At 45.0% G+C, this 12,111-nt stretch overlaps 1 protein-coding gene across 1 annotated transcript in view; it reads right to left on the bottom strand.

Moving 5' to 3' along the window:
- ADAMTS12 (ADAM metallopeptidase with thrombospondin type 1 motif 12) overlaps positions 1-12,111 on the bottom strand; it is a 247,400-nt gene that overhangs the window by 98,331 nt on the left and 136,958 nt on the right. Inside the window, exons 5-6 of the mRNA XM_060236596.1 lie at positions 10,462-10,545; positions 5,993-6,117 (exon numbers count right to left, since the gene is read on the bottom strand). Coding sequence (XP_060092579.1) covers positions 5,993-6,117; positions 10,462-10,545 — 209 coding nt within the window. The remainder of the gene's footprint in view (positions 1-5,992; positions 6,118-10,461; positions 10,546-12,111) is intronic.

Raw genomic sequence — 12,111 nt, 5'->3', positions numbered from 1 at the left:
ACTCTGTAGAGAGAGTCAAAGCGTTTAGAGGTGGGTGGGACTGAAGCAGGCTTGTCCCAGGTCTCGCGGAGGCCTTCGAGGTGCACAGGTAGCATTGGAAGCAATGAACCCGGTGGGAAGTCCGCTTGTACGAGGTCATGTACGATGTCAGAGACCTTTGGTGAGTCCGACGGAAGAGTAATGTTTAAGGCTTCGGCCATGGTGGTGATCAGATGGAGATAGGCCTTGGACGCATCCGATGGGGAAAGTCGGGGCTGTGGCGCCGAGTCCGAGACTACCGAGTCTGGATGGTCCTCAGAGTCTGATGATGCTGACGAGTCGGCTTCGGAGTGGAAGTCCTCACCCGAAGGAGGATGTGGAGGCGGGATCGGGTCCGAAGGGACGGTCTTAGGCTTGATGATCTGATCACGCTGGTCCGTAGGAGTGGAGACCGGGGGAGCAATCGAAGCCGAGGCCGATGGAGTGCGCGGCCTAGCAACGTCACGGTGATGATAGTGGTCCCGGGCTCGAAGCGGCTCCAGATTGGAGTGGTATTCATGCTCCCGAACCCGACGGTGGTCACGGAGTCGAGGGGAATAGCGAGAGTAATCAGGTTCTCGGGTCCGATCTTGATCACGGGGCCGTGGATAATATCGATCACGGGGTCGGGGAGAATCTGGAAACCGATCGAGATCACGGAGTCGTGGGGAATCACGAAGCCGATCACACCCACGGGGTCCAGGGGAGTCTTCGTACCGGATTGCTGAGTACGGGGAGTAACGTGATCCCTCCACAGATGGGGACCGAGAAGAATGGTGGCAAGGCCGGCGTCTAGGCGAAGGAGACCGAGAGTAATGGCGGTCGTACCTTGCAGAGGCATAGTAGTCCTGATAGTAACCCGAAGAGCCGGAATCTCGGCGCCTACGTGGAGATCTGGAGCGGCCTCGGAGAGTCGGCGACCGGGATTGGATTCGATGGGTGGGTGAACGAGAACGGATTCGATGAGTAGGCGAACGAGAACGACCTTGGTTAGCTGGAGCCTGAGTAGCGGAGTCCCTGTACAGGGGAGAAATCCCGATATCTCGGAAGGATCCGATCCGAAGAGGAGGTTTAAGGTATGCCTGAGTCGAATCGGTAGTCAGGTCGGGTTGTAGAAAGTCCGCAGGAACCACGCTGTGCACCGAAGGTGAATGGGATTGAATTGGTATGACCTCCACTGCTGTGGATGAGTGAGGCGTCAGTTGCGACATGTCGGTGATGACGTCCGACGGGGCCGACAATTCAAGCGGAAGTGACGGCTGCGCTGGGGCCGTGGGATCCATGAATGTCGAAGTCGAGGTAGGTGCCCGAGGCTTCTTAGGAGCCGAATGAGACTGGTGGAGTTTCCTCGGAGCCGAATCAGCCGATTCGGAATGACGAGCTTTTTTGGGCGCCGAATCCGTGGATTCAAGATGGCGCGATTTCTTCGAAGCCTTATGGCCGGTATCGGCGTGCTTCGATGATTTCTTCTCGGACTTGTGCTTCTGTTTAGAGAGAGACACGTCCGTAGAGGCCGAATCTCCCACTCGTTGTTGGGGAGGCGGCGAGTCCGACGCGGGCATAGCCCTCAGGGACAACTCAATCAGGAAACTCCGGAGCCTGGCTGCACGGTTCTTACGGGCCTGCTTGCCGAAGTTCGCATAGTGAGGGCAAGAGTCGACTCGGTGGGCTTCCCCCAGGCAAAATAGGCAGTGGCTGTGGCCGTCTGAGGAGGGGATTTTGGTCCCACAGCGCGTGCACTTTTTAAAGGTAACTTTCTCTTCCATGCGCTCCGGACAAGGGAGGGAGGGGAGGGAGAAGAGGGGAAAGATAGCGCAGAGACGGGCCTTTTTTTTTTTTTTTAAATTTTTCCGGGACGAAAAGGGAATATAAGAAGAGGAGGAATACGATACCAGTGAAGGTGAAGAGAAGGAAACGCAAAGGATGAGGTAATAGACGAGCTAAGGAGGAACGCAGCGAGGAGGGTGTTGTCCGGGCGGCGGTAGGGAAGAAACTGAGTGGAGTGGGCGCTCTTCCCCCGCTCCAGGCATGCGCGATCGCTGCCTGCTCCCCAGGGCGGGAGGAAAGCGCGCCAAAAGACGCTATAGGCGAGCTATTGGAGCTCCGAGGTATGGATCCGTTGCCTGCGGCAAGACCCATGTGTGGGACTGCACAGAGACCACGAAGAAGATCCAATGATCATACTGTTTGTGGGGCCAGTATGTCTGAATGGCATGATGTACTTCACCCATAAGCCTGCTGAATGTGCAAGGTGTTCTCCCCAAAGTCCACTGTGCAGAAAGTAAATAAAGATCAGACAGACTCAGGATCAAAGGAAACTGCATTGTTTGTCAAAATGAGCCAAGAGACTGACTGAAGAAAGCCTAAATTATTTCTAGCCTTAACTGACCTCAGGCTGGGAGGTAAAGGTTCATTTGAGGGCTTCTTTTCCTCCACACTGTATAAATTTTTGTCAAGCAAAACTAGATATGTGCGGGCATAGTTAGTGTTTTACATCATAATTTAATATAGCTGGACATTAAGATTATGTTTCTTAAAAAACGGAAGGACTACAAATATTACTGGATTCCCCTGTAAATGAACCCCTCCTGCAAAAGGGCACATTCCACTGCTCTGTGTGGGTTTTTAAAATTTCAAATTACTAGAATTCTGAGGGAAAGGTGTTAGCAGCTTTGCCTAGCCGGAACTTGAGCAGAGCCAGTAAGTATTCCCTGTTGCTGTCAGTCAGGACTTCGATTCCATTGCCTTGACCTCTAGCTGGGCTGTCAGTAAAGCTATTATTCCGCCTGGGAGTCTGGGGAGAAGTGGCAGGAAAGGAATTAATGGGCTATATACAGGATAAGAAGAGCAGATCCCTTTCTCTGAAGACAATGACCCCATTAATGGAGTGCAGGTCAGAGCCATCGCACTGAAAACATTTCTGTTCCTGGGATTACATTTGCACAGACCACTGTTGCTTCTTTGGTGGGGAAGAAGGTCCAAACCATTTTCAGTATTATGTGTTATGTTGTCACAAAAACAGTGGACAGGATTTTCCCCCCTAAAATAAACCAATTCTGTTTGCCAGTGCTGATCTACCCCCCATTCAGATGTGAATTGGCTCAATTGCTCCCCACTGTTCCTCCCTTTAAAAAGGCTTGGCACAATAAAAGCAACGCCATCCAGCATTTGGTTATCCAGAACACATAGTTACTTGGACACAGAGCAAGAGTCACTGGGCAAGTGAGAGGTGAGGTAGCTATGAACTTCCTGCACATGTTCAATGACCCTTGGGGTTCCTTCCAGCTCAAAGTTTCTATTTCTCAAAAGGCACACTAATCATCTTCAGCTACTATATCCCTGCATGTTCCAGAGTCAACACACCCCATCTCTACAGCTGACTAGCTGGAAGTCTCCAGACATTACTGGGGTTTAAACGGCCAGTGCTGCCAAATGATATTGTCCTTGGGTGCCTCCTTGGTGAAGGGTCCCACCAGGCATGCGGTCTGTGGCCATGGTGTTCCCAGAATGAGATGGTGCTTGGTCGCAGAAGATTCCTCTCTCTGTAGGTGGCATGGCTGAACAATGAGTTTCTATCATGCTTGATTAACCAGCACAGTGGGAGGGCTTCTAGCCCCACTGATGGACCTCCTGATGGCACTTGGTTTTTTTGGCCACTGTGTGATTTGGAGTGTTGGACTGGATGGGCCATTGGCCTGATCCAACATGGCTTCTCTTCTGTTCTTCTGTTTTGATGTTCACCACCCCCATTCCCCATGAATGCTGGATAAGAGCTTTTTTGTACCGTTTTGCAAATCTGTATTGAGCAGTCATTGCGCAATGGTGCCATCTGAGAAAGATCCAGGTGGGCAGCCGTGTTGGTCTGAAGCAGTAGAACAAAGCAAGAGTCAAGCTGCACCTTTAAGACCAACAAAGTTTTATTCAGAATGTAAGCTTTCTAAACACACTTCATCAGACAATAGTATGGAATGGCAAGCAGTCCTAAATATAGAGAAAGTGGGCAGTCAGTCAGTATGCAGAGTCATGGAAATGTTTTTTTAGCAGATTAAAAGAATCACAAGTTGGGGTCTGGTGATTGTTAGTTAATGTTAACTGGGCTGAAACAACAACGAAAGGTAATACAAAGCAGATTGATGTCCATATCATTCTGCCATTTGAGAAAGACAGGGGAGTTTCATGCTTCACTTCTGAGCAGCACCCACAACTCTGGCTCTCATTGCTTGTGTGTGTGTGTGTGTGTGAAGTACCATCAAGTCACTTCCAACTTATGGCAACTCTGTGAGTTAATGACCACCAAAATGGCTTATCGGAATTAACTGCAATGCTGGGCTTCCATCTGTCTCTGTCCACCCCGCCCCCCCTTCCCAGTGGCAAGAAGGCTGCTGTCATCTTCTAGAGACCCAAGAGCAGGGTGACATTTATAAAGGGATATGTGCAATCCCCGATCACATTGTTGTGTGTGTTTGTTAAGTGTCATCAAGTTGCTTCTGACTTACAGTGAGCACCTATGCATTAATTGTCTCCAAAATGTACTATCATTAACAGCCTTGCTCAGGTCTTGCAGACCGAGGGCCGTGGGTTCCTTGACTGAGTCAATCCATCTCCAGTTGAGACTTCCTCTTTTCTTGCTGCCTTCAACTTTTCCTGGCATTATTTTCTTTTCCAGTGGACAGGAAAGTGACAACATTATAATAGCCACAGTTTAGATATTTTAGCTTCTAGGGAGAGTTCAGGCTTGATATGATCTAAAGCCAACATAAAAAGGTAAAGGTAGTCCTCTGTGCAAGCACCAGTTGTTTCCGACTCTGGGGTGATGTCGCATCATGTTTTCATGGCAGACTTTTTATGAGGTAGTTTGCCATTGCCTTCCCCAGTCATCTACGCTTTCCCCTCAGCAAGCTGGGTACTCATTTTATTGACCTCGGAAGGATGGAAGGCTGAGTTAACCTTGAGCTGCCTACCTGAATCCATCTTCCACTGGGATCGAACTCAGGTTGTGAGCAGAGAGCTTGGACTGCAGTATTTTTTAAATTTACCTTAAATTTCTATTCCGCCTTTTCCTCAAGCAGACTCAGGGGGGGCTAACAACATTTATATGTACAATTTAAAAACCAATAAAATACAGTTACAATTTAAACCAATATGTGGTGCTGTACCACTTCAACATAAGCGAGTTCTTCTTTTCTGATGGTGAGCACATAGTATTGTAGCTCTGTAATGAAGTGGGGTGATAGTCCTCTCCTGGTTAGATTTTAAAGGCCTGTTGGAACAATTCAGTTTTGCAGGCCCTGTGGAAAGCAGAGAAATCCTGCAGGGCCCTTATGGCCTCTGGGAGAGCATTACACATTTATGGTGCTGACACCAAGAAGTCCCTAGCCCGTGTAGAGCATAGCCTAGCCTCCTTTGGTCCAGGGATGTACAGTAGATTCTGTGTCCCTAAACACAGTGCTCTCTGGGGAACATGTGGAGAAAGGCGGTCTCGTAGATAGGCAGGCCCCTGACCATAAAGGGCTTTAAAGGTCAATACCAACACCATGAAATGGACTCGGAACACGATAGGTAGCCAGTGCAGCTCTTTCAGCACTGGCTGAATGTGCTCCCATCAAGGGAGCCCCATTAACAGTACTGCAGCTTACCACTCCGTACCACATACCAGGTTCTATATAGTCAATGGCTGTTGCTAATGAAATGGACAGAAGATAGGCAAACTGAAAGCACAGTCCTTTTGCTTGTTTTTTTTTAAAGCAATGAATATTTGGTCTGTTCTGATAACATGATTTAACATAAAGAGGTATAAAAAGTAACTGCAACAAAACATCTTTAAAAGCACACTTCTTTTTACCATATAATCAAGATTTATTTCTCTGCTTTCAAGAGTACACCTTGATGTCTTGTTGTGAATCTCATTCCCACCCCCAAAATCTCTGTGTCCTCCTCCTTTACTAGAATTATGTCTCAATCACTGCATCCATACCTGGTTAGAAGAACCGCCACGTCATGATGCAGCGCATTGGCATCACTTTTGGGGTTGATGCTCTTCTGCCATTTACAAAAGCTGGCTAGTGTCTTATCTGCATGATGAACTATTTTCAGTCCTTGCTAAAGAGAGGGAAAGAAAACAGCATTACCGATGCTACAATCTATTGCTAGAATTCTAAATACGTCAGACTAAATTACCCACTCCAGTAAAGTCATTGAGCTGTAACAGATGATACTTTTGCCAGAAGCAAGAAACATCATTATGGTAACTTTCAGGATTCAATAAACAACTACAATTAAACTGGCACTACTGAAGATACTAAGCAAAAAAAAAAAGATATATTGGAACATAGCATATTGAGAGACCATAGAACTTTTTAAAAATATCTAAAATACTTCTAAACATGAAAGCACTGTTTAATTTTTTCCTTTGGTCTTCTGCTTTCAGTACTGTGTTCTGGTCACCACACCTCGAAAAAGATATTATAGCATTGGAAAAAGTGCAGAAAAGGGAAATTAGAATGATTAAAGGGCTGGAACACTTTCCCTATGAAGAAAGGTTAAAAACACTTGGGGCTTTTTAGCTTGGAGAAACGTTGACTGAGGGGTGATATGATAGAGGTTTACAAGATTATGCACGGGATAGAGAAGGTAGCGAAAGAAGTACTTTTCTCCCTTTCTCACAATATGAGAACCCATGGACATTCAATGAAATTGCTGAGCAGTCGGGTTAGAACTGATAAAAGGAAGTACTTCTTCACCCAAAGGATGATTAGCACATGGAATTTACTGCCACAGGAGGCGGCAGCGGCTACAAGCATAGACAGCTTCAAGAGGGGATTGGATCAACATAAAAAGTATAAAAAAGTAACTGCAACAAAGCATCTTAACAAAGGTATGGAGCAGAGGTCCATCAGTGGTTATTAGCCACAGTGTATTGTTGGAACTCTCTGTCTAGGGCAGTGATGCTCTGTATTCTTGGTGCTTGGGGGGGGCAACAGTGGGAGGGCTTCTAGTGTCCTGGTCCCAATGGTGGACCTCCTGATGACGCCTGGTTTTTTGGCCATTGTGTGGCACAGAGCGTTGGACTGGATGGGCCATCTATCTGATCCAACATGGCTTCTCTTATGTTCTTATGTTCATGATAGGGTTAAATAGATTTAACACATCGACAACAGTGTGGCTGATCTGGAAACACCTTCCCTGCACTCTGCCCAAACATTAGCTTCACAAAACATCAACAAGTAAATTTCCCCTGCCTGTAAAGAAGGCCTTATTTTCTTCATTAACAGGGCAAGAATTGAATCAATAAATGTACATACAGTGGGTAACCACAAGAAAAAGTGGGCATTCTACCTGAAGCAGGGATTTGGGAAAAGATTGACAGTTGAACCAGGATTTCATTTGCTACCATGCATGTCTTATCAAAAAGGATATCAAAAAAGGATATTACAGAGCTGAAAAAAAGGGAGGAAAGGGCAGTCAAGATGATTAAGGGGTTAGAAAACCTTCCTGGGAGAAAACTTCCTAGGAGTTTTTGAACATTTTAGTTTATGGGAGAATATAACTGAAAGGGGAATTGATGGACAGCAGATATGCATGTCGAAAAAAGGTTCAGGATGGAGACAAGGAAATACTACTTTACACAGAGAGTAACCAGTAAGTGTACCATCACATTTTTTAAAATAGTTGGATCCTTATTCTGAATTGGCCAGCTCATTTTTTTTTTGTATTTTTGTGTGTGTGCACACCTGGAAGTCATGGTGACCTCTGGTGACTGACCCCTAATTGGAACACGGAGGATATTCAGAGAGGTGGCTGAATAAATCCTGCCCCCGCCTCCCTACTGCTGGTGTTCCAAGGAGGTCTCCTATCCAAGTACTTGTTAGAGTCTGATGGGATTGGGGTTGCCTGGGCTATCCAGGTCAGAGCTAGCCGGCTCATTTTTAAAAAGGTTCCTTCTCCAGGCTTTGAAAGAACGGTACAGGTTAAGTTTGACAACTCCCAATCTGTACTTTTCTGGGCCCTTAAATGCATCTGCTGTGTCCAAATTACACATTAAAAAGTACATGAAGAACATAAGAGCCCTGCTGGGTCAGACCAGTGGTCCATCTAGTCCAGCATCCTGTCTCACACAGTGGCCAAAAATAAGATGTAGTGGCCAAGGCCTGCCCCGATGTTGCCTCTTGGCACTGACATTCAGAGGTTTACTGCATCTGAATGGGGAGATTCCCTTTAATCACCATGGCTAGTAGCCATAAATACACTTGTCCTCCACTTATCTAATTACCTTTTAAAGCTATTTATGCTTGGGGCCATCACTACACCCTCTGGCAGCAAATTCCACATTCTAATCACTCACTGTGTAAAGAAGTATTTCATTTTTTCATCCCAGATCTACTTCCCATTGGGCGTTTTCGCACTCACCTTCAGCTGGCGCGACCCCCCACTTCACCACGCAGGATCTGCGTGGATTTCGCACGTAAAGCCGCGGAGCAGCCGGAAGAGCCGGAAACTCCCGGCGCTTTTGCGGCGCAAACGTAAACCGCCAAAAAGCAGTTTCCGTTTGCGCGGCTTTTATTTATGGTTTGAACATAACACTGAAGAAAGTCAGGTAGTGGTTACAAGGTTTCTTTTCCATTACACCTTTGAACTTTTCCCTATTCCAGCAATTAGGAGCTTTTGTCACAAACTGACTCTTTCAGTCAGTCGGCTTTAAGCTGCTCTTCATCACAGCTTCCCTCACCCAAACCCACTCTCAACTCTCCAGTTGCACTCTTCCACTCTCTTTACTGCCATTTTCAACTATTTTTCTCACTAATGTTCCATCAGCTCCCATTGGCTGCTTTTAGGGAGACCTAACCTGCATGTGATAGTGTCTACTTATAAGTTAGTCTCCTTCTATGCCAGATTCGCAACAGAAATGCATTTCCACAAGAAAGAGCCTACAATGTATATGTTGCCTTTAGCACTAGCATCACTTTTTCCTGCATTCTTCCATTTGGTCCTTTGTTTTTAGTTCTATTAATTATTTCTTTTTCCTTCCTGATTAGTAGATTCTCTTTAGGGATATGTGAATATGGTTCGCTCTCATTTCCTCAGAGGGAGGAGGCCTTAAATTCTGATTTTTACATAGTGGCAAGCCAAAGTCATTGCTCATCATTTTTGTTTACCATCAAAACAGCACAATTATAACATAATGATCATGATATTTTTTTGTAAATCAGCAGCTTTAGCTAACTACAGTGCAAAATGGTAATCAGAGCACCTGCTAGCTGCAGGAGAGAAAAGAAATAATTAATTAATCTGGAAGGGGGAGGAAGAGATGCAATGTTAAAAAGGGAGTAGCACTAGGAAGACTAAATAGACTTTTAACAGCCCATACAGGACAGACTGGCCCTGCGGTTACATTTTAAGTTTAAGGAAGGAAGGAAAGGAAAGGTTCCCTGTGCAAGCACCAGTCGTTTCCAACTCTGTTTTCATGGCAGACTTTTTACAGGGTGGTTTGCTATTGCCTTCCCCAGTCATCTACACTTCCCCCCCAGCAAGTTGGGTACTCATTTTACCGAAAGGATGGAAGGCTGAGTCAACCTCGAGCAGGCTACCTGAAAACCCAGCTTCCACCGGGGATCAAACTCAGGTCGTGAGCAGAGCTTAGGACTGCAGTACTGCAGCTTTAACACTCTGCGCCACGGGGGTTGTTTTTAAGTTTAAAGATTACCACAGAGGTTGGGGGGGGGTGTAATCAGAAATGCAACAGGAAAAAAAACTGGAATGCAACAAGTTAACGATGATGTCATCTGGATTGTCCATACAAAAGGAAAGAACAGATTATAGCAATCTCAGCCTAAATGGTTACTGTGGTACCAACCAGAACATACATCTCTGAGCTGCAAACCGGCAGCCTTCATTCAGCTTCTGTTAGGGTTCAGAGAAAAAACAATAAAATGTGCAGCTTTAGATTTGGGTTTCATTTGTCTTTTGTGACATGACAGTGCAGACAAGGAGCCCTGAGGTTAAGGCAAAATCATCTGTCTAAAAACGGTAATCATCAAAATAGTAATTGTCATGCTAAAAATTCAATCTAATCTTGTCGTCGTCAGGTATTGTTCCTGTATTTAAATTACAGCATGGAAACAGGACCTTGAAGAATCCATTTCAGGTATATAGACACATAACAATTAAAGAGAAGAATTTTATTGCTAGAAAAATCACAGTTCTGTATTCCCATTGGGTTCCTTACGCTGCAATCCTAAAAAACCACTTTCCTGGGAGTAAGCCCTTTTGAATAAAATGGGACTTTACTTCTGAGTGAACCTCCCTAAGATTGATCTAAAGGGGAGAAAAGCAGGATAAAATTAATAAACACACAAAAGAGATTCTCCAGTTCTTCCCCTTTCATACTTCTCTAAAATTTGTCTGGCCCAATCCAATAATTCCATAAAAGAGAGGTTGGAATCTTACCTCCTCTTCCTCAAGGAGAATAAGACGAACCAGCACAATATGGATTGCGTTACCAATGCTCGGATCATGGAACAATCCTGACACCTGGGCCAAAGCCAGACAATAGGAAGTTAATGGATTCATCTGCCGCAAGATGCTCTGAACAATGATGATGATGATCTTTTATGCAGCACCAAGAGAATATGTGACCCTTTGCCAAGTTGCATAAAGGATAGGTCTTTGCCTAGAGGAACTTACAATCTAAATTTAGAAAGGGGAAGGGAGATCAGAACAAAGGGAGGGAAGGAACGAAGGCAGGAGGAGAGGAAGAGCGAAGGGTAATGAAGCACCAAAAAAGAGAGGACGAATGGAAGCTGTGAGATGATGAAGGATAAATAGGAGCAAATGCAGTTTTGACTGAGGGATGAGGAGGCCAGTCCAAATTAAGGCATTAATAACATTGTGTAAAAGTATTCTTAGAGTTGCAGGCAGATCACGATGGAAGTTTTCCTATTCGTCCTATCTACAGTTTCATGCTTTCTCTAAAGCAACCCTAGTGTGAGAGTCATGGCTTTTTTTTTTTTTTAGCAGGAACGCACAGGAACGCAGTTCCTGCTGGCTTGGGTGTGGCCTAGTATGCAAATACGCAATTCCTGCTGGGCTTTTTCTACAAAAATGCCCTGTACCAAACAATGGTGATATCAGGGGGTGTGGCCTAATATGCACATGAGTTCCTGCTGGGTTTTTTCTTAAAAAAAGCCCTGGTGAGAACCATCCTGCCTCAGATATATGCCTTTGTATCCTCTCCTGTTTCATATGGTTTCCCAAATTGATCCCTATTTTTGCATATAAATGGCATAAAATGCTATTAAAATATTGTACTGTAAACATGATTTTAAAATACCGTTATAACATAAAGGCCACCAAATAGTCAAAAGAGAACAATGTTAAGTGGGATGAAAATACTCACAACAAATATGTATGAAAATGGAAAGAAATGACAACCGCACATTAGGGAATTATCAGTCTCTTCCATTATGTTTGGATGCAAATTTGTCCCATTTAGGTCACCACATCATTAAAACAAAGGATTTTTTTAAATTAATGAAGAGGCTACAAAGACATATATGCTAGATAACTAGTGGACCTTAAGTGACTCTATAAATCAGGAGGTTAATATTGCTAAGCCAATGGGTGCTTGATATTTCTGGGGGTGGGGAGTAGGTGCTACCACAAAATGGGTTCCATGGGAGCCAGTCACAAAATGTTGGTAGGTTGTAAACAAACCACTCTCCTATGATGGATGCCAAAGTCTCTGAATGGGTGCTCCTTGAAGACACAAAGGTGATGCCTTCTGGCTTATTTATTTATTTATTTAGTCGATCTGTATTCCGCCCTTTCCCAAGAATGGGCTCAGGGTGGATAACATAATTTTAAAATAACAATTTAAATTATACAGTTAAAAACAAATAAAATTGCAGTATATCAAGTTATAAACCAAATTGTAGATGTAGCACTTCTTCTTATGCACTTCCTACTCCAATGAGAGCCAGGACCAGCTCTTTGCTTTGGAGAAAGAGATGCTTTGTAGATGAATCAAATGGGCACCAAGAAACCCACTGGTGGATGCTATGGGGCCTATGGGCACTACATTCCATTCCATTTTGGTAG

The sequence above is a fragment of the Heteronotia binoei genome, chromosome 4 (genome assembly GCF_032191835.1).
Source record: "Heteronotia binoei isolate CCM8104 ecotype False Entrance Well chromosome 4, APGP_CSIRO_Hbin_v1, whole genome shotgun sequence".
NCBI lineage: Eukaryota > Metazoa > Chordata > Lepidosauria > Squamata > Gekkonidae > Heteronotia > Heteronotia binoei.
This window is presented reverse-complemented; position numbering and strand designations above follow the sequence as displayed.